Source organism: Triticum urartu, chromosome 2A (genome assembly GCF_056163025.1).
Source record: "Triticum urartu cultivar PI428250 chromosome 2A, HENAU_Tu73, whole genome shotgun sequence".
Taxonomy (NCBI): domain Eukaryota; kingdom Viridiplantae; phylum Streptophyta; class Magnoliopsida; order Poales; family Poaceae; genus Triticum; species Triticum urartu.
The window spans coordinates 455,359,861-455,383,837 of record NC_141874.1 but is presented as its reverse complement, the minus strand read 5'-3'; the positions used below and the strand labels follow the sequence as shown (position 1 = coordinate 455,383,837).

The 23,977-nt window shown below is 41.1% G+C and overlaps 1 protein-coding gene across 1 annotated transcript; it reads left to right on the top strand.

Annotated features, from left to right (window-relative positions):
* Positions 1–20,230: 20,230 nt before the first annotated feature.
* LOC125537751 (stearoyl-[acyl-carrier-protein] 9-desaturase 5, chloroplastic) lies at positions 20,231–23,827 on the top strand. Its single transcript, XM_048701069.2, has 3 exons — positions 20,231–20,539; positions 22,185–22,686; positions 22,989–23,827. The coding sequence occupies exons 1-3, from the start codon at positions 20,424–20,426 to the stop codon at positions 23,547–23,549; spliced, it is 1,179 nt and encodes a 392-aa protein (XP_048557026.1). The 5' UTR covers positions 20,231–20,423; the 3' UTR covers positions 23,550–23,827.
* Positions 23,828–23,977: the final 150 nt, after the last annotated feature.

The following is a 23,977-nucleotide window of genomic DNA, read 5'->3' as shown; positions in this document are numbered from 1 at the left end:
CCCATGGTGATGTGAGCCGCCATACTCTTTCCTAGACTCCAGGTTGGTGCATCGAATGAAAACTCTATGGGTTTAGTGACTGGCGTGAAGGTTCTTCCTGGAACATGAACTTGAATCATCCATCGCTCCTCTTCTGGTAAAGTGGCGTTGTAAGTCCCGGTGAAGCTTGGTATTCCTATGTTCAGGTACCTAGTGACTTCCTTCAAGTGTCGTCCAAAAGGTGCTTCTTCATCCGGTTGTGCAAACTTGTTCCTTGCATCCGCCATCCTAAAGAGTGGAAAAGGGAGAGGAGTCAGAAATGAGAAGAGAACAGTGATCTATGGCTTTAGCTTGCTGTTCGTGTCCTACACTCAGCCTGTGCTCTGATACCATCTTGTAGCGACCCGACCTCAAACGGTCAAGTCTCTGTGCTTCAGTGTCATCCCTGGATCGGTAATGCTGACACACACAGTACTCGAGGATTTATAACAGAGTAGCAATCACACACTTATTACATCGAATGTCTCCAAAGAGAACTTATTACAATAAATATGGCTTAAGGCCATCTAACACGATAACAACGGAAGGCTTGGAAGATAAGATAAACTGAGTCCATCAACTCCAACGGCATAGCTGAGCTGCACGGCAATGACCTAATGAACCTTACTCCTCGTCTGAAAAGTCTGCAACATAATATGTTGTAGCTCAAAAATGGGTCAGCACATGGAATATGCTGGCAAAGTAACACACTAGAGCAAGAATAGAATAATGCTATCACTACATGCATATTTGGCTGGTGGAAAGCTCTATGGTTATAGTTTTTGCGAAAAGCCAATTTTTCCCTAGAACAAAGGAATAGATTTTATTTAACTATCATGGTAGTTGAAACATCATTGAGAAGGTTCCTCCAACTCAATCCCAATTAAGGTAATTAACAACCCAACAATATTAAGTTAAAAGTGATGAGATACTTAAGATACTCCAAGTACTAGATACTCAAGATGTCCATAACCGGGGACACGGCTAACCATGATTAGTTTGTACACTCTGCAGAGGTTTGCGCACTTTTCCCCACAAGACTCGATCGCCTCCGTTGAATTTCTCGCACTACATGATGTTTGAGAAACGGATGACCGACACCGTCTTTCAGAAACATTAACTCTCTACTCCGTGCGGACCATACCAAACCTACAACCCACTACCTGCTGATCCACCTCTTCAAGAGCTTCACGTAACTTACTCAACTATGCTAGAGCCCATAATAGCTTGTGGCTGCACACGAAAGTTTCTAGCATGAATCATCTCAGTTCCCTTTGAGCCTGGGTGGCGGTCCATAGGAAGATCACACGGGTACTCCGGGATTTCCAAAAATACAGGCAACACTGGGTACTCTAGGTGCCTCAATCCACCCAGATGTGTATTCAAGTTGCCACCTTAAGTTGAACCATTAATTAACAATCTCATATCTGTCATGGATTTTACTCACCCAAACCACGTCTACGAGCATAGCATAGCAATATAAGCAACGCGTAGAAGTAACTCCCAAGGGTTTGAATGTAACAGTGCAATAGGTTCTACCTCATCAACTACTTCCCAACCCACATGTTAATGACATCCTAACCATGCAATGTTTGAGGATTGGAACTAATGCATAAAAACTGGGTGATAAAGGGGTATGATCAAAGTGTTACTTGCCTTGCTGACGATCCGCGAAACCTAGGGACTCCAAATAACATGCTTCACACTCCGGGAATTTTGTCGCAAACAAACAATAGCATACATAAGCAATCAAGCAAAGAAACATGGGTAAAACTCAAATAAGAAGATCTAACCAGAAAGTTCAACTTAAGAACTCCGGTTTGCAAAAAGAATCAAATCGAACGGAGCAACGAAACTCAAACGGCAAAGAAAACAAGATCCGTTTACTAATCTGGACCTAGGTCAAATTTTACAGTAGCAAAAGGTTGTTTAACTTGGTTAAGCAGAAAGAGGGTCTTGAGACGAAGATCTAGGCGCTTGAATCGCCTGATTCCAACAAACGAGCAAAAAGATAAACTAGAACGATATTGGATCAGAAATCGCGATCAGAAATAACCGCGGAAAAATCCGATAAAAGAAAGCTGACGAACAGGCTAACGAACGAGCGTTCATTGTCTGTAACTAACGAGTGAAAACCGTTCATTAAAACGAACGTACGGACGAATGTCCGCTAAAAAGAAAAACCGGGAAAAAAAACCGGCGAATCGAAAAAAACGAACTAGGGTTTTCTAAAAAACCCGGATCGATTTCTTTTAAAAAAATCAACGGCTACCTCGTCGGTCCAGCGAGACACGGCGGCGACGGTGGGGCGAGGCGCGGTGGCGCGGCGAGGCGGCGGCGGCGGCGGCGCGGCAGCGGGCGGCGGGAGCGGCTGCGGCTGCGGGGCGAGGCGGCGGTGGCGGGTGGTGGTGGCGGTGGGGGTACGGGTATATAAAGGGGAGGGGTGCCTTGGGGAGGGGGCAAAGGGGCGGCGGGGCGGAGTCTTAGCCGGACTCCGGTCTGGGGCGGCGTGGCAGCCTCGGTCTCCTGAGGGAGACGGCGTCGCGAGGGAGGTGGACCGGTGGCTGGGCTTCGGCCCAGTTAGCCTCTGCGCACTTTTTTTTAAAATAATTCCGCCGAAACTAAAAAAAATCCTAGGAAATAAAATAAAATTCTAAAAATGCCAAAACATATTTTCACCGTCTAAATAAAATATTTAGAACGAGATGAACATTTTCTTGGCCCTAAAATGCAATTTTTCTAATGCAAACAAAATTGCAATAGAACCCAAATAAAAACAAATATTTGATTTTAATATTTTTCCTCCAATATTTCAATTATCTTGGAGAAGTCATATTATCTCCTCTCATATATGTTAATATCAAAAATTTTCGGAGAGAAAAATAATTAAAACCAAAATCCTCGTTTCAAAATTTGATAAAATCAAATTTGAAAACCGGGGAAATCCTCAACTCTCTCCGAGGGTCCTTGAGTTGCTTAGGATTTTCGAGGATCGCGAGACGAAATGCAATAAAATATGATATGCAAGAATGATCTATGTATAACATTCCAAATTGGAAATTTGGGATGTTACAGAAGCGGATGGCCGCCATCTCTCAAGTTAATATTTCGCATGAAAATAACCTTATGCAGGAAAATGAAGAAAATATCATCGAGCCACAAGAAGAAGAATGCTTGGAAAATGAGCCGGAGGAACATGGGGATGAAGGATGGAATGCACACTATCCAGAAACCCCCATCGATGGTAAAATTTTAGTCATAATTAATGTACAACTTGATGAAAATGATGAAGATTGTGACTTACCTACAGCTCATCATCCTCTTGAATTTTATATTACCATGAAGTTGCAGCCACTAACCTTTCAGGCATCTCCACTTATCCTAGTGCATCGTTGCCCAAGAGCGAGTACGAATTTACATATATGATGCTGATGCATCGTAAGCGAGTGCGACTTTGACCGAGCCCTGCTATGAGGTGCTCCAAACCCCGGTCGGAGTCCTGTCTAACACTCAGGATTGAATTCCATTGGGATCCGGGTGGATGACCTTATGGAGCACCAAGACTAACTACATGACTATAAAGAAAGCACTGTCAGGGAGGTAACCCAGAAGTCCGTATGTGTCTTTCTTAGCTTTGTGTCTTGAGTCTAGTTGCATTTCATGTTGCATTGGCACTTTTGTTTTATTTTGAGTAGTAGCTATATGAGTTGGTTTTGTGTTGTTTTCATTGGTAAAATTTATAGCATGTCAGTAGGCTGTTTTTGTTGCAATATTGCTATGCGCCTAATGTGGGGAGCAAGCACAATTTTTTCATGAAGTCATGTAGCTCCAGGAGAAAAGACGGTGTTCCATACCACCGCCCGGTTGTTTGAGCGCCCGTATGAGCTCGTGGCGGCAAGAGAGAAGAAGACCAGAGCAAAAGACGGTCTTCCATACGATCACTCGCGCATGTACGAGCGGTCGTTTCACCTGGCGTCCACAACGAGCATCTCCCGGAGCGAATGATGACGTTTTGTACGACCGCAGCCGGTTGTTTGAGCACCCGTATGAAGGCAATAACACCTCCATCTGATTTATTTTTGACATCTGAGGTCGACGAGGTGTCTAACTAATCATTTGCTTTGTAATTATTGCTAATTATCTCTCAAACTCTGTAGCCAATAATTCTCTACAGCAACCATGTTTTCATTTATTTCTTTTTGCCGGTTGGTCGATGATTTTATTTTGTGTGTTATTTTCGTAGGGGCTTGGACCTCATGTGGTGACATGTATGGTATGGTGCCAACCGTATAAAAGACTCACACAAGCCATTTTGGTTGCTTCATCATGATGAACTTTAACCACAAGTGCCCGGTAAAGTTTTATGATACGAACCTTGCTCAAATAAAAGTTGCTTAGTATTGAGTTTCTCACCTTAAGTGAGATCTCATTTCTTAATTAGGCACGTAGGAGCTGCACACTTGTGTTTTATATTTTGCCTCACATATACTTCATTCAAACCTAGGAGGGGTCTAACTCCTAGACTTAGTTCGTTGACTTAAGCGAGGTCCTTAGGTTGATAAACTGGTCTTGTTGAGACTATAATAGCATGGAACAATCAAAACTTATAGATACGTTGGAGACATATCAGTTGCTCATTGTTATTTTCATGTTTCACTTTTAATGAATGATATATTGATAATGTTTGAATTCTCATATTGTAGTGATTTAGAATTTGAATCTATTTTTAATGAATTTTTTAATTTAAATTCAAATTTGCCAGGAAAATGTAACAATATATGAATTGTCTTTGTGTTCAACCTAGGACGGTAATTGAGATGGAAATGCATGTTGTCACCCACGTATGGACCCACATGTAAGCAGCCACATCAGCATCTTTGGGGCCCATATGAGGCCCTAGTTATTACTAACAGCCACCGTCGATGATAAAACCTTAGTCGGCCCACATGGAATCAACCACGTCGGCATCTGTTGGGCCCATTTGGCATAATCATTGACTAGTCAAACTGATGAACCAATTACTAGTGAAGGATTATCGTTACCAAACGATCTTAGCTGACAAATCAGCTTATCATAGGTGACAGTATTGGCCCTCACTAAAAATGGACATTCATGACAAAACTGGGTTCGTCACCTAAGATATGATCTTAGGTAACCTCAAGATTTTATTTTTAATGGAGAGGCTTCAATGACGGTGGGAGTGACAGCCAAAATTTGTCACCAACACATTTTTGGTGACGAAAATCAGTTTTACGGGGCATAAGTGAACCATTGCTAAAAGTTCTCCTTTTTGTAGTGACTAGTAACCCTAATTAGTGTCATGAGGGAAAACTACACTTAACAAACTAAAGTTGGAATAGATTACTCGGAAATAGTTGTAGAATAAAAACAAAGGAGGTTGCTACAATTATGTTTGTGGAAAACCTAGGACACCCATGCCATTTATTAACCAACGAACTCTATTTTGCATATTTCATTCTCACATTGTGAAATCCCTCCCGATCTGTTGATCAGTAGAGTCGGGTGGAATTCTTCCTCACTCCCGTTAGGAAAACCTACGACACAAAAAAAGTCCGAAGAGTGAGAGCGAATGGAAGACTTCGAATGAGCTGAGAGAGTTGTGTAGCCGGTGCTTGGGTGCTGTCCTTACTTGGACAAGCATCACACTTATGATTAACCTCTATTGCAAGCATCCGCAACTACAACAAAAGTATTAAGGTAAACCTAACCATAGCATGAGACATATGGATCCAAATCAGCCCCTTACGAAGCAACGCATAAACTAGGGTTTAAGCTTCTGTCACTCTAGCAACCCATCATCTACTTATTACTTCCCAATGCCTTCCTCTAGGCCAAAATAATGGTGAAGTGTCATGTAGTCGATGTTCACATAACACCACTAGAGGAGAGACAACATACATCTCATCAAAATATCAAACAAATACCAAATTCACATGACTACTAATAGCAAGACTTCTCCCATGTCCTCAGGAACAAACGTAACTACTCACAAAGCATATTCATGTTCATAATCAGAGGGGTATTAATATGCATAAAGGATCTGAACATATGATCTTCCACCAAATAAACCAACTAGCATCAACTACAAGGAGTAATTAACACTACTAGCAACCCATAGGTACCAACCCCGGACTTAGAAACAAGAATTGGATACAAGAGATGAACTAGGGTTTGAGAGGAGATGGTGCTGGTGAAGATGTTGATGGAGATTGACCCCCTCCCGATGAGAGGATCATTGGCGAAGACGATGGCGATGATTTCTCCCTCCCGGAGGGAAGTTTCCCCGGCAGAACAGCTCCACCAGAGCCCTAGATTGGTTCCGCCAAGGTTCCGCCTCGTGGCGGCGGAGTCTCGTCCGGAAAGATGGCTTATGATTTTTTTTTCTCATCGAAAGACTCCATATAGCAGAAGATAGGCATCGGAGGGCCACCAGGGGGCCCACAAGGCAGGGGGGCGCGCCCCCCACCCTCGTGGGCAGGGTGTGGCCCCCCTCCGGAACTTCTTGCACTCAGTATTTTTTTATATTCTGAAAATGACTTCCGTGAAGTTTCAGGACTTTTGGAGCTGTGCAGAATAGGTCTCTAATATTGGCTCCTTTTCCAGCCCAGAATCCCAGCTCCCGGCATTCTCCCTCTTTATGTAAACCTTGTAAAATAAGAGAGAATAGGCATAAGTATCGTGACATAATGTGTAATAATAGCCCATAATGCAATAAATATCGATATAAAAGCATGATGCAAAATGGACGTATCAACTCCCCCAAGCTTAGACCTCGCTTGTCCTCAAGAGAAAGCCGAAATCGAAAAATATGTCCACATGTTTAGAGATAGAGGTGTCGATAAAAATAAAATACGGACATGAGGGCATCATGATCATTCTTAGAATAGCAACTTATATAATTCTTGTCATATGATCTCTTATGCTAGAGTAACAATTCAATCACAATTTCAAGTATGAATCATAAACTTCATTGAAAACTAACAAACTATAATCTCAGTCATTGGAGCAATTGCAATTTATCATAACATAGGAAAGAGTCAATATATAAGAGCTTTTCAGCAAGTCCACATACTCAACCATCATATAGTCTTTCACAATTGCTAACACTCACGCAATACTTATGGGTCTGGAGTTTTAATTGGACACAGAGAAAGATAGGGGCGTATAGTTTTGCCTCCCAACGTTTTACCTCAAGGGTAATGTCAACAATAATAGTTCATGAAAACTCACATCCAATTAGCCATATACCAGGATCTTTCCAACATGTTGTGCTTGCCAAAAGATAAAATGTAAAAAGGAAGGGTGAAGATCACCATGACTCTTATGTATGGTAAGAGATAAAAGTAAAAGATAGGCCCTTTATAGAGGGAAACAAAGGTTGTCATGCGCTTTTATGGTTGGATGCACAAAATCTTAATGCGAAAGAACGTCACTTTGTATTGCTACTTGTGATATGGACCTTTATTATGCAGCTTGTCGCTTTTATTTCTTCCATATCACACAATCGTATAAAGCTTATTTTCTCCCACACTAATAAGTCATACATATTTAGAGAGCAATTTTTTTATTGCTTGCACCGATGACAACTTACTTGAGGGATCTTACTCAATCCATAGGTAGATATATGGACTCTCATGGCAAAACTGGGTTTAGGGATATTTGGAAGCACAAGTAGTATCTCTACTTGGTGCAAGGAGTTTGGCTAGCATGAGGGGGAAAGGCAAACTCAATCATGTTGGATGATCCAAGACAATATAATTTATCTCAGATGCAAGAAAACATAACCCATTACGTTGTCTTCCTTGTTCAACGTCAACTCTTTAGCATGTCATATTTTAATGAGTGCTCACAATCATAAAAGATGTCCAAGATAGTATATTTATATATGAAGACCTCTCTTTCTTTATTACTTCCTATTAATTGCAACGATGACCAAAACTATGTTTGTCAACTCTCAACAACTTTTATTCATCATACTTTTTATATGTGAGCTCATTACTCGGATCTCTATTATTTCCTTTTTATTCTTCTCTTTTCTTTTATTCACTCAAGATCATGGCAAAATAATCAAGCCCTTGACTCAACACTAATATTTACTATATATAGCTCACGGACTCGATTACATAGAAGGATCATAAAGCAAAACTCACAACTAGATCATACTAAAACTTTATTCTACTAGATCAAGATATTACCAAAAGGATCGAACTAAGAAAAACGGTAAAGATAGAAGTGATGGTGATACGATACCGGGGCACTCCCCCAAGCTTGGCAGTTGCCAAGGGGAGTGCCCATACCCATGTGATTATATCTCTTTTGTCGGTGAAGGAGTTGTTGGTGATGATGGGTAGTCGCACATCGAGCGTAGGAGGTCTTCCAACTTGCGGATAATGCCCTTGAGTGCAATGATATGCTCCTTCAACAAAATATTTTCATGTGTGAGATATTTGTTTTGTATACAAGCTAACTCAATCATCTTGAAAGCTTCGATCTCAGTTGGGGTAAGAAGATTGTGATCAAGTTGAAGGATGTCTTCTGTTGCCGGAACTTGGTCCTCCGTGGCCTTCTTGATCCCTTCATCCTTGTTGATCTCCATGGGTTCTTCTCTCTTCAGCTCTATCTTCATTAGCCAAGCATCGTTGCCCTCATTGTTGGAGGAGGAGGGGGACGACATGATGCCTGGTGTTGACAACCCTGGCAGAAAACAGCTCGAAACAAGAACAGAGGATTTTTGCGTGATACGGTGGTCAAAACCTTCGGGAGGTTATATAATGAATTTTTACCGACAAAAATACATAACGTGCAAGAAAACGGAGTCCAGAGAGCACACGAGGTGCCCATGAGGTAGGGGGCGCGCCCAGGGGGGTAGGGTGCGCCCTCCACCCTCGTGGAGCCCTCGTGTCCTTCCCGGACTGCTTCTTATTTTTTCTATTTTTCCAAATATTCCAAAACGGAAGAAAATTGCTATTAGAACTGTTTTGGAGTCGGTTTACTTACCGTACCACATACCTATTCCTTTTCGGAGTCTGAAACGTTCCGGAAGGTGTCCCTTATGTATTCCTCCGGGGTTATGGTTTCAATAACATTGGTTTCAACATTTATAGGATTACCTGAGATATAATGTTTAATTCTTTGACCGTTCACCACCTTCGGATTTGTGCCTTCGAAGTTGTTGATTTTTATGGCACCGGAACGATAGACCTCCTCGATAACGTAAGGACCTTCTCATTTAGAGAGAAGTTTGTCTGCAAAAAATCTTAAACGAGAGTTGTATAGTAATACATAATCACCTACATTAAACTCACGCTTTTGTATCCTTTTGTCATGCCATCTTTTAACTTTTTCTTTAAATAATTTGGCATTCTCATAGGCTTGGGTTCTCCATTCATCAAGTGAGCTAATGTCAAATAACCTCTTCTCACCGGCAAGTTTGAAATCATAGTTTAGCTCTTTAATGGCCCAATAAGCCTTATGTTCTAGTTCGAGAGGTAAGTGACATGCTTTTCCATAAACCATTTTATACGGAGACATGCCCATAGGATTTTTATATGCAGTTCTATAGGCCCATAATGCATCATCAAGTTTCTTGGACCAATTTTTTTCTAGATCTATTGACAATCTTCTGCAAAATCAATTTGAGCTCTCTGTTACTCAATTCTACTTGATCACTAGACTTTGGGTGATAAGGAGATGCAATTCTATGATTAACATCATATTTAGCAAGCATTTTACGGAAAGCACCATGAATAAAATGTGAACCACCATCAGTCATTAAATATCTAGGGACTCCAAACCTTGGAAAAATAACTTCTTTAAGCATCTTAATAGAGGTGTTATGATCAACACTGCTAGTTGGAATAGCTTCTACCCACTTAGTAACGTAATCAACAGCAACTAAAATATGTGTGTATCCATTGGAGGCAGGAAAAGGTCCCATATAATCAAAGCGCCAAACATCAAATGGTTCAATGACAAGTGAATAATTCATAGACATTTCCTGACGTCTACTAATATTACCAATTCTTTGACATTCATCACAAGATACAACAAACTTACGGGCATCCTTGAAGAGAGTATGCCAATAAAAACTGGATTGCAATACCTTATGTGCAGTTCTATCTCCAGTGTGGTGTCCTCCATAAGCTTCGGAGTGACACTTGCGTAGGATCTGTTCCTGTTCATGCTCAGGTACACAACATCTAATAACACCATCTACTCCTTCTTTATAAAGATGTGGGTCATCCCAAAAGTAATGTCTCAAATCATAGAAAAACCTTTTCTTTTGCTGGTATGTGAAACTAGGTGGTATAAATTTAGCAACAATATAATTAGCATAATCATCATACCATGGAGCAGTGTGAGAGGCATTTATGACATTTAATTGTTCATCAGGAAAGCTATCATCAATAGGTAGTGGGTCATCAAGCACATTTTCTAACCTAGACAAGTTGTCTGCAACGGGGTTCTCAGCTCCCTTTCTATCAACAATATGCAAATCAAATTCTTGTAGCAGGAGAACCCATCTAATAAGTCTAGGTTTAGCATCTTTCTTTTCCATAAGGTATTTAATAGCAGCATGATCCGTGTGAATAGTTACTTTAGAATCAACAATATATGGTCTAAACTTATCACAAGCAAATACAACTGCTAGGAATTCCTTTTCAGTAGTAGCATAATTTCTCTGAGCATTGTCTAGAGTTTTACTAGTATATTGAATAACATTTAATTTCTTCTCAACTCTTTGCCCTAGAACATCACCTACAGCATAATCACTAGCATCACACATAATTTCAAAGGGTAAATTCCAATCAGGTGGCTGAACAATCGGTGCAGAGATCAATGCTTTCTTAAGTATTTCAAATGCTTCTACACAATCATCATCAAATACAAATGGTATATCTTTTTGTAATAAATTAGTCAGAGGCTGAGAAATTTTTGAGAAGTCCTTAGTGAACCTCCTATAAAAACCGGCATGACCAAGGAAACTTCTTATACCTTTGATGTCCTTGGGACATGGCATCTTTTCAATAGCATCAACCTTGGCTTTATCAACTTTAATACTTCTTTCAGAAACTTTATGCCCCAAGACAATACCTTCATTAACCATAAAGAGGCACTTTTCCCAATTCAAGACAAGATTATTTCTTCACATCTCTGCAAAACTCGATCAAGGTTGCTCAAGAAATCATCAAAAGAGGATCCATGGACGGAGAAATCGTCCATGAAAACCTCACAAATCTTTTCACGAAAGTCAGAGAATATAGCCATCATGCATCTTTGGAAGGTAGCAGGTGCATTACATAAACCAAAAGGCATACGTCTATAAGCAAAAGTACCGAACGGGCAAGTAAAAGTGGTCTTAGATTGATCATCAGTTGACACAGGTATTTGAGAGAAACCAGAATAACCATCTAGAAAGCAAAAATGTGTATGTTTGGATAATCTTTCTAGCATTTGATCAATAAAAGGTAAGGGGTAATGATCTTTTTTAGTAGCCTTATTTAATTTGCGGAAATCAATTACCATCCTATAACCTGTAATAATTCTTTACGGAATTAATTCATCTTTATCGTTAGGAACGACAGTAATACCTTCCTTTTTAGGGACACAATGGACGGGACTTACCCACTGACTATCAGCAACGGGATAAATTATACTTGCCTCAAGGAGCTTTAGTATTTCCTTTCTTACCACTTCTTTCATCTTAGGATTCAGCCGTCGTTGGTGATCACGAACTGGGTTGGCATCTTTCTCCAAATTTATTTTGTGTTGACATAGTGTGGGATTAATGCCCTTAAGATCATCAAGATTATATCCAATAGCAGCGTGGTGCTTCCTCAGAGTTTTCAATAATCTCTCTTCTTCATGCTCTGAAAGGTTAGCACTAATAATAACAGTATATATCTTCTTTTCACCAAGATAAGCATATTTAAGAGTATCAGGTAACAGTTTAAGCTCAAACACGGGATCACCCTTGGGTGGAGGAGGATCCCCTAGGATTTCAACCGGCAAATTGTGTCTCAGGATGGGTTCCTGTTTAAAGAATACTTCATCTATTTCCCTTCTTTCATTCATAAACATATCATTTTCATGGTCTAGCAAATATTGTTCTAAAGGATCACTAGGAGGTACGACAATAGAAGCAAGACCAATAATTTCATCTTTACTAGGCAATTCCTCTTCACGGTGTTGTCTACGAAATTTAGAGAAATTAAATTCATGAGACATATCACCTAAACCAATAGTAACAACATCCTTTTCACAATCTATCTTAGCATTAACTGTGTTCAAGAAGGGTCTACCAAATATAATGGGACAAAAGCTATCTTGTGGGGAACCAAGAACAAGAAAATCAGCAGGATATTTAGTTTTCCCACACAAGACTTCAACATCTCCAACAATTTCCATTGGTGAAATAGTATCTCTATTGGCAAGTTTAATTGTGACATCAATATCTTCTAACTCAACAGGTGCAATATCATGCATAATTTCTCTGTATAAGTAAATAGGTATTGCACTAGCACTAGCACCCATATCACACAAGCCATGATAACAATGATCTCATATTTTAACAGAAATAACAGGCATGCCTACCAAAGATCTAGGTTTATCTTTAGCACAAGGTTTAGCAATTCTAGCAGTCTCATCACGGAAATGAATAACATGCCCATCAATATTATCAGACAAGAGATCTTTAACAATAGCAATATTAGGTTCAACTTTAATTTGCTCAGGAGGTGTATAGGTTCTAATATTGCTTTTACGAACCACAGATGAAGCTTTAGCATGATCCTTTATCCTAACAGGGAAAGGTGGTTTCTCAACATAAGCAGTAGGAATAATAGGATCATTATAAGTGACAGTCTTTTCTTCAACTTTAATAGATGCAGCTACTTTTACTTCTATGGGAGGATGATATTTAAACCACTTCTCCTTAGGGAGATCGATATGAGCAGCAAAAGATTCACAGAAAGAGGCTACTATCTCAGAGTCAAGTCCATATTTAGTGCTAAATTTACGAAAAACATCGGTATCCATAAAAGATTTAACACAATCATACTTAGGCGTCATACCTGACTCCTTACCTTTGTCGAGGTCCCAATCTTTAGAGTTGCGTTTAATTCTTTCCAATAAATCCCATTTGAATTCAATAGTCTTCATCATAAAAGAGCCAGCACAAGAAGTATCGAGCATGGTGCGATTGTTATCAGAAAGCCGAGCATAAAATTTTTGAATAATCATTTCTCTTGAGAGCTCATGATTGGGGCATGAATATAACATTGATTTAAGCCTCCCCCAAGCTTGAGCGATGCTTTCTCCTTCGCGAGGCCAAAAATTATATATATAATTGCGATCACGATGAACAAGATGCATAGGATAAAACTTCTGATGAAATTCCAATTTCAATCGTTTGTAGTTCCATGACCCCGTATCATCACATAGCCTATACCATGTCAATGCATCTCCCTTCAAAGATAAAGGGAAGACCTTCTTCTCAATAACATCTCCGGGCACACCTGCAAGCTTAAATATTCCACAAACTTCATCCACATATATTAGGTGCTCATCAGGATGCTTTGTTCCATCTCCTGCAAAAGGATTAGCTAGCTGTTTTTCTAACATACCCGAAGGAATTTCAAAGCAGACATTTTCATTTTCAGTAGGTTTGGTAGGTTGAGGAGTAACTCTTTGCTCTACTGGTCGGGGTGAAGATACCCCAAACAAGCCCCTCAGAGGATTACTTTCCATAGTAACAAGTGACAGTAAATTTCAGCACACTACATAAATTTTTCCTTACCAAATTCCACCTACCAAAGGCGCTTCACTCCCCGGCAACGGCGCCAAAGAAGAGTCTTGATGACCCACAAGTATAGGGGATCTATCATAGTCCTTTCGATAAGTAAGAGTGTCGAACCCAACGAGGAGCAGAAGGAAATGATAAGCGGTTTTCAGTAAGGTATTCTCTGCAAGCACTGAAATTATAGGTAACAGATAGTTTTGTGATAAGATAATTGGTAATGAGCAACAAGTAACAAAAGTAAATAAAGTGCAGCAAGGTGGCCCAATCCTTTTTGTAGCAAAGGACAAGCCTGGACAAACTCTTATATGATGTAAAGCGCTCCCGAGGACACATGGGAATTATCGTCAAGCTAGTTTTCATCATGTTCATATGATTTGCGTTCGGTACTTTGATAATTTGGTATGTGGGTGGACCAGTGCTTGGGTGCTGTCCTTACTTGGACAAGCATCCCACTTATGATTAACCTCTATTGCAAGCATCCGCAACTACAACAAAAGTATTAATGTAAACCTAACCATAACATGAGACATATGGATCCAAATCAGCCCCTTACGAAGCAACGCATAAACTAGGGTTTAAGATTTTGTCACTCTAGCAACCCATCATCTACTTATTACTTCCCAATGCCTTCCTCTAGGCCCAAATAATGGTGAAGTGTCATGTAGTCGACGTTCACATAACACCACTAGAGGAGAGACAACATACATCTCATCAAAATATCGAACGAATACCAAATTTACATGACTACTAATAGCAAGACTTCTCCCATGTCCTCAGGAACAAACGTAACTACTCACAAAGCATATTCATGTTCATAATCAGAGGGGTATTAATATGCATAAAGGATCTGAACATATGATCTTCCACCAAATAAACCAACTAGCATCAACTACAAGGAGTAATTAACACTACTAGCAACCCACAGGTACCAATCCCGGATTTAGAAACAAGAATTGGATACAAGAGATGAACTAGGGTTTGAGAGGATATGGTGCTGGTGAAGATGTTGATGGAGATTGACCCCCTCCTGATGAGAGGATCATTGGCGATGACGATGGCGATGATTTCCCCCTCCCGGAGGGAAGTTTCCCCGGCATAACAGCTCCGCTAGAGCCCTAGATTGGTTCCGCCAAGGTTCCGCCTCGTGGCGGCGGAGTCTCGTCCGGAAAGATGGCTTATGATTTTTTTCTCATCGAAAGACTCCATATAGCAGAAGATGGGCATCGGAGGGCCACCAGGGGGCCCACGAGGTAGGGGGGCGCGCCCCCACCCTCGTGGGCAGGGTGTGGCCCCCTCCGGAACTTCTTGCGCTCAGTATTTTTTATATATTCTGAAAATTACTTCCGTGAAGTTTCAGGACTTTTGGAGCTGTGCAGAATAGGTCTCTAATATTTGCTCCTTTTCCAGCCCAGAATCCCAGCTGCCGGCATTCTCCCTCTTTATGTAAACCTTGTAAAATAAGAGAGAATAGGCATAAGTATTGTGACATAATGTGTAATAACAACCCATAATGCAATAAATATTGATATAAAAGCATGATGCAAAATGGACGTATTAGTACTATTTGGGGACAATTTGCATGAGGAAGAATGATGATATGGTGCCAATGGTGCTAGAAGTACAACTTCCAGGATTGTGTGTCACAAGAAGTGTAATAGACAAGAACACAAAAGAGGCGAAAGGAAATCTCTGCTTCCCTTGTTATGTTAGAAGCAAAACTAGCGAATACCGGACTCGGTACTCCTACTTCCATCAAAGGGAAATAAATATATGGCGGATGAATTGTTACAGCAAGGCTTCACTCCTCAACTAACCCCTATGCATCACCCATCCTATTGGTCAAGAAGAAGGGTGGGACCTGGGGGCTCTGTGTCTACTATAAAGCTCTCAATACACAAACTTGAAGAACCGGTATCCCATTCTACTAATAGACAATCTCCTTGACCAATTGTGTGGTGCCACCATTATCTAAAAATGGACCTTTGGATACCACCAAATCAGTATGGAAGAGAAGGATGTGTATAAGACTACATTCAAGACCCACCAAGTCCATTCCAAATTCAAGGTCATGCCATTTGGTCTGACCAACGCACTGGCCATGTTCAACAATTTAATGAACATGGTATTTAGTCCACTGTTGAGAAGGTTTGTACTCATATTCTTCGATGATTTACTGGTGTACAGTGAAGGCTTAGAATCACATGGTGACCACCTCATGCTAACGCTCCCCCTTCTACTTTATATTTGAGTTAGGCAAAGATTGACATATGTGGTTTACCATTTCAACCAGAGATTGACATCTCCATCGTAACCTTGGCTATACGAAAGAAATGCAGTCCATGATGGGTTTGAATACCTATTCTTTTGAGAAAGAAAGAGTTAAGGTGATCCTTGGTCCATTGATAATAGGAGACACATCCAAATCGGTTCTTGCGAAGAATAACAATTTCCTTAAAAAGATCCAAATTCACAAAGCCTTAGAATAGTTTCAGGTAGTCTTTGCCATATTGGCAAAAGAGACCGCCACTCAAAACGGAGACCGCGATGTCCCCGTAGAGCTGCAACCTCTCACTGAAGAATTCCGAGACATCATTCTAGGTGATTCACATAAGCGACCTGAATGGAAGACTAACCAATGAATGAATTGTTCTCCTTGACAAGAATGAGGGGAATTGCTTTCAAGGATCAGATGAAGAGAAGATTTGGAAATAAGAGTTACGAAACAACTAGTCGAACGGTAGCATGAGTTAAGTGGTGTTGCTAACTTCCTTACTCATTGTAGCTGCTTTAATGGGTGCATTGGACATGGAAGGATTGAAATAACAAGAGGTAATGTGAATTGGCCAAGGTTGCCTTTTTCAAGCAAGTAAACTAGTGGCTTTGCCTACCTTATTGTGTTGTAGGCATCTTGAATTGTAACTAAGGATCCACTTAGGCTTAAGTTAGAGCTGCTCCTTCTATCACATCGGATTCTAGTAAGGAAAGGGACGTTCTCGTCTGATCTCTACGTCAATATTATGCTTTGTGTGTATGTTTGTGGTTGTGCTCAATGTTTTCTAAAGACATAAAACCTATATTATTATTCCTATAAAATATAGTATACCAATTTTCTCTCTCTTATCCATCTAGTGCATAGACTTGAGACTCTGAGAATGCCAAAAACAAAAATTGACCTAGATTTTAGTCTTTTTTTAATTAACACATTAAGAGTTTTGAAATTTTTATTTTTTTTCTCTCTGGTGCATATAGAAGCACACAAGAAATGCATTTATTTATACTAGCACAATTGCCTGTGCGTTGCAACGGGGAAACATACCAGTTCCTATGGAGCATGGTTGATGAGGTCGAGGAACTATGTCAAGTGACAACGGTTGCTGATGACAAAATAAAAAGACTCATGATTTGAGGATCAAAACATGAAATTTAGAACATGCATGGGTTATGATCTGGAGTAAAAAAATTATAGAAACTTTCAAGCCTGTGTGTGACAATGGTAGAGAAAAATTGGCCCGTACTAAGATTTACTGAGAATTATTTACATCCACAATTCATGAAAAATTTAGCCTCACCAAGATATGTAGAACACATGAATGAAATGTTTTCAACAATCATTTTGTTATTTGATTTTGAGGGATTTTATTTTGTAAAAACAGATCGAAAAAATTAGACATATATTATGAGAACTTTAAATATTTAAATATTTAAATTAATGTTCTCATATTTGTAGTTCAATCCTTAATTTTAATCTAGCTGGTGTCTATGTTTTTAGAAATAAAAATATGAATTAAATACTAATGAAATATATATAGATTTATTGTAGGCTTTCTTTCAATTTGCTGTCTGTCTACCATACCGGTAAGTATTCATATCACCGCATGTCATGTATTTGTATTGATAGAAATATTTCACGTGTGTGATCATTTCTCCTTTTTCTTTCTTGCGGTTTTTTTGTCAATTTTGTCACCTAAGGTTCATATTGTTCGAGTCTTGCTTAGTCGTGTGAAAATGATTGAGCGTCTATGTGCTAGACAGAAATCAAGTGAGGTGATCCTAAAAATAGTCAATTTGAGGCAATAGAAATCAATTAGGAAACTCATAGTGCGTGTGTTGTGCTTCTCTGCTATTGGTTTTTCGCAATTCTTTGTATTTGTTTTTCTCTTTTGGATGTTTGTCTACTGATTATGTAAGAAATCATATTGTATTTGGTACACATGCATGTGGCAGAGTTGTATATACATATTTTCTTAGTGAAGTATATACATCTATTAATGGTGTGTGTCTCCGGAGGTCAACTTATATGTTGTTTGCTTTTTCAACTAATCTGTTATCTGTATGTGTTATTTTCAAAACAAAACGAAAATCAATAGTTTTCTAGACTAACTTCATGTCAGGTTTGATCCACTAATCTCGGCAGGGCCCTCACAAAGAAAAATGTAGGCTCATGCATGCACTACACTACTTGCATGCAACCGGAAAAACTGTTAATGAACAATTGCAGGTTCATGGCTAACATAGGCGCGGCTCATCGCACTTCAAACAACACGGTGCCCACCTGGCCCGCCAGCGCTCGCGCATGTCGCCCACCTTGCCACAACACCCGTGCACGTCACCTACATTGCCGCTGCATCCGTGCACGTCGCCACCGGTGGTGATTGGCCGGTTCGCTCGGTCCATCCCGGGCTTCGCCGTTGCCCGTCAATCCCTAAAAACATGACCGGGTGGTCGGTCCCATCCTGTCTGGACCACCGGAAGCCAGTCCAAAAGGTGGCTCGGTGAGGGACCGGAACAGTCTGGACGGTGTCCACCCTACACCGGCTTAATAAAGTGGAGAGCGTGTGTCTTGACTCCAAGCTCCTTGTCTCCATCTTCATTGGCATCCGGCATGATGAAGTGGATGGCAAGCGGCGACGCGACGTCATGGTGCCGTGCTCCTCATCCTTCTCTTCAGCGGCTTCCGCGTGGTGAAGTGTTTCGCTCGACGTGCAAGTTGGTGAAGCAACTCCAGCGTAACCATGCATGGGCCGGGCATCGTCATCCCAAGTCATGGCATGTGGACGTAACAGGTAGTGGGTAGCGTCATCGGCATCCGGCATGATGAAGTGGATGGCAAGCGGCGACGCGACGTCATGGTGCCGTGCTCCTCATCCTTCTCTTCAGCGGCTTTCGCATGGTGAAGTGTTTCGCTTGATGTGCAAGTTGGTGAAGCAACTCCAGCGTAACCATGCATGGGTCGGGCTTCGTCATCCGAAGTCATGGCATGTGGACGTAACAGGTAGTGGGTAGCGTCATTGGCGCACTTTGGACGGCTATGTTGGAGAGCTTCACGTGGACACGACGACCCTACGACGATGGCGCCGATAATTTGCTGCATCTTTACGATTTACGGGGTCTTGTGTGACAGCTCCATCCATCATCATCGTGTTGTGCTTGCATGCATAATCTCACCGTTCACAAGGATTAGCCACGCCATCATCGTCAGGTGAGTGGTCCGTTGGGTACATGTGCGCCTCTAACGAGCCCGACGGCCCACACTTCGGCCTTTACGTTTATGTGCTGCTCGCTCCTGGCCGACCCCTTGAAGCACTCGCCCGTGCTCTTTTGTCTCCAAGTGCTCACGCCAGATGCAATCGCCTCTGGTTGTTTTTACCTTAGTGCATTTTGTATCCTTTCTCTTAACCTCCCCTTGTTGCATACTTGAATTGTGTGTTTTGTGTGTGTGCGCGCTTGTGTGCAGGTCGAACTCCCATAAACTGTTAAAAAAAGAAATCTTCATAGACGAGTACGTGTTGGGTTGTGTATGTGTCTTATATTTGAAGTAACGTTATATAGCTTTACTTTTAAATCTCAACCGTCTATCTTTAGCACTAACACAAAATCAATGGATATAAAAAAATGATCTATGGGGAACTATGAAATTTTCCGTCCTTTAATATTAGGTATAGATATAGAAGTACATGAAGAAGACAAATATGTGGCTCTATAATGCATACAGTCCGTGTAAAAAGAAATACGAAACATTACATACACATAATAAGTCCATTCTTTTACAAAAATATAGTATGTCCAGGTGTGTATATGTGAGGTTGCTTTTGAAATGTTCTGGAACTTTAAAATACTATGAACCTTATTATTAAGTTTGATGCTGATTTCAAAAAAAAAAAAAGTTTGATGCTTGTAGGCGTCGGGATCCAAAACACCTCACTATCTATCGACAACGTCAAGTTTATTTTTGGCCATGGGGGCCAGCGAGGTCAAAAATTTCAATGCAGGCCAGCAAAAGAGGTTGGAATAACTCGACGCCGTAAACAAAAATAATGGCGGATCCCTCTTTCTCTCCCCGATCGACAAGAAATTCTCTCTCTTCCCTCTTTTAATAGCGGATCCCTCTCACAAACCCCTTCCCTTGTATAACCCCCCACAGCCAGCCCACCCAGGTACAGGTAGAGACAGACAACCAGGAGCGCCCAAGAAGCGGTGCAGGAGGAATCCCGGCCTCTGTAGCAAACAAGAATCCATCCACCTGTCCTCCTCATCGAGATCTCGCACGGGGCGGCTCGTGGTGAGGTGAGTGAGTCGACCGTCCATGGCGTTCAGGGCCTGCCTCCCGTCCCACAAGGCCTCGCCGTCGCCTTCCGTCGCGCAGAGGAGGGCCGGCAATGGGGCACCGCCGGTGGTGGTCATGGCCTCCACCATGAACGAGTAAGCAGATCCTCCCGCCCACGCCTGCGAATCCTGCTCCTTGATTATGGCGGAAATGGTTTCGTGTACAGTGTGATCTGGGTTGGTGGGAGGGTTTCCATCGACCCGGGAGTTATTTTTGTGATCTGGGGTGGCGAGATTTGTGATCTAGAATTGGCTGCCTGGAAAATAGGGCAAACACTTATTCCAATGGATCGGATCAAATCACGACAAGAAAAAAAATGCACTCCATCTTTTTTTCTCGTTGCGGTTTGGCTTCCGTGTTCTCCTTCTTTTCTTGTTGAGATCCAGGGCTTTGCTCCGTGTGTCTTTAAATTCATTTGCTGATCCATTTGATGCCGAGCTTCTGCTTACGGTCTGGATGGATCGATTTGGCGATCTAGCCCGTTTGCAGATGCGCAAAATCCGGTTCCCCTTTTCTGCCTATCTCAGTTTTTTTGTAACGACGATATATCTACTGGTTCTCAAATTGACTGTGCATGAATTCTTGTAGTATCAATTTCACATTAACTAGTTATTTGTCATAACAAAAATCCTATATTGTTGATTAGAAGGAATTGCTTGTGCAGAAACAATAGATGGTCAATGTAAGCAGGCTGTACAAATCCAGAATTCTTTGGATGGTCAATTTAATCAGGCCGCCGAAATTCAGAGTCATTTCGATGGTCAATTTATGCAGGCCGTAAAATTTCAGAGTTGTTTGGATGGTCAATTTAAATTTATGCAGGCTGTACTTGTTCAAAGTTGTTTTCCAGTGGTCTTCGGGGGGTTTATGTCATGCATGAAGCCATAAACTTGTTAGCTGCTGAGATCTGAACTTGTTCAAACATGTTGATGGGGATAGACTGATAGTGAACATTAAAAGGCTTGATCTGCGATTATGATTTGTGCATTTTAGTTTTTGGGAGCTCACACAAACACTACTCTTGTGTTCTTGTAGTATCAGTTTAAATAAGTCGTAGTCTAAGAACAGAAATTTACACTCTCCAGTGAACAGAAATTTACCAATGACGTTTTAGGGTATTGTAATCAATAATACAATGAACTTTGAGTGGTCAGACTGTTCGCTGGATTCATAAAGATGAATATAGAAATTATGCGAGTACAAAAAAAAGGGCACCGACTCTTTGTTTGTCATCCAGTTTAATGTATAAGATAATTTGGGCGGATTTTGCGTTGATTGTGTTTTCCTTAGTCAAGTTTTGCATCGAGTTACTCTGTTTAGTCAAATTATCCATCAAGTTATTCCGGATAATAGCTTGTAAAACCTTAAAACATTGTTGGTTCTGCCCTGTTTATGTATGTAGATGCAGTTGTGGCACCTCAAACTACTTAATCTAACTTCACCGGAACCTTATATGTTTTTGATATATGGTAGTAGCATGTTTGGTAAACACTGTTTTGTGTTAAAAGTTTCTATGCAAACATCAGGAGCCTTTCTTCACCATGGTCTAAAGGGATAGGCTCATTGTGTTTCCTTTGCCACTCTAATTTGACAGAAGCCTGGAAATTTCCGGAATAGAGATATTATGGTAGATAGATTAATATGAGTTGCATCCATTCACCTTAACAAGTACTGTACATCCATATGTACTGTGCAGTGCTCCTTCTGGATTGTACTAAGTCATTATGTTACCTTTCCTAGGGTCAAAACTGCCAAAAAGCCCTATGCTCCCCCACGTGAGGTGCATCTCCAAGTCATGCATTCGCTACCAGCACAAAAGCAGGAGATCTTTGATTCACTTCAATCTTGGGCTAGGGACAACCTATTGAACCTTCTGAAGCCAGTTGAGAAGTCATGGCAGCCACAGGACTTCCTACCAGACCCTTCTTCCGAGGGATTTTATGATGAAGTAAAAGAACTGAGGGAGCGGGCAAAGGAAATCCCTGATGACTACTTTGTTTGCCTAGTTGGTGACATGGTTACTGAGGAAGCCCTTCCTACGTACCAAACAATGCTCAACACCCTTGATGGTGTCCGAGATGAAACTGGCGCAAGCCCAACTGCCTGGGCTGTTTGGACAAGAGCATGGACTGCTGAAGAAAACAGGCACGGTGATCTTCTGAACAAGTACATGTACCTTTCCGGACGGGTTGACATGAGACAAATTGAGAAGACTATACAGTACCTTATTGGTTCTGGAATGGTAAGAACTATTATCTATCTTTTAAGCTTCAGTGTATGATCATTAACTTTGCTAATCTCAAAGCAAAATCACCAATATTCTCAAAACCAACATGTAACAAAAGTGTATGGTGTTCAATCGACAAACTACCATTTACTTTGTGCTGTCTGTAGATAGTACTTCATTGTAGCAGGGTTGGATTGTAACATGCAACTATATTCTGTTTTAACCTATATTCTTGTGCTGCTACTTGTAAATTGTAACATGCAATTGTTTTTGGATTGAACGTTGCCATTAATTCTTTGTATCCCATGTCAATACAGGATCCAGGAACTGAGAACAATCCCTACATGGGTTTCCTTTACACATCATTCCAAGAGAGAGCTACTTTCATATCCCATGGCAATACTGCTAGGCATGCCAAGCAATTTGGGGACCTTAAACTGGCCCAGATATGTGGTACAATAGCAGCTGATGAGAAGCGCCATGAGACGGCTTACACCAAGATAGTTGAAAAGCTTTTTGAAATAGATCCTGACTACACGGTGCTTGCATTTGCTGACATGATGAGGAAGAAAATCTCAATGCCTGCTCATCTCATGTACGATGGTGAGGACGACAACCTATTCGAGCACTTCAGCTCGGTGGCGCAGCGGCTTGGGGTCTACACGGCGAAAGACTACGCCGACATCCTCGAGTTCTTGGTCCAGAGGTGGAAAGTTGCAGATCTCACTGGACTGTCCGGTGAAGGAAGACGGTCGCAGGACTATGTTTGCACTTTGGCAACGAGATTCAGGCGGCTGGACGAAAGAGCGCAGGCAAGGGCGAAACAGGGGCCTGTGGTTCCATTCAGCTGGGTCTACGACCGCAAAGTGCAGCTCTAATAAAGAGGAAGGAACACAAGGTTAATGAGACTGCATCCATCCTATTATTTCGTGTTTCGGGTCAGTGTAGGTTTTCCTAATAGCAGGGTAGAATGTTTTATGTGCTGTCCTGTAAGTTGTTGGATGACAGTGAGGAAGAGGCTAGTGAAAGTGGTGTGAGATGCTGGCTGGCCATGAAGGGCTCCGTTGCAACCTTTTGTTGTGTTGAATATTTTATGTGACCGTTGAAGTTTACAGGGCTTGTATAAGTTTCAAAGTAATAAATGGATATTTGTATACAGACAGACCTATATGTTGGTGCATCATGAGATTCCAAACTTTAAAGCCATTTTTTCTGATCGAAATGCAATGAGTTCAACAAGCCTGATCATGTTCTGCTCTTCTCTGCTTTCCATCTTGTTGTGTTTCTGCCTCGAGTTCATTATTAC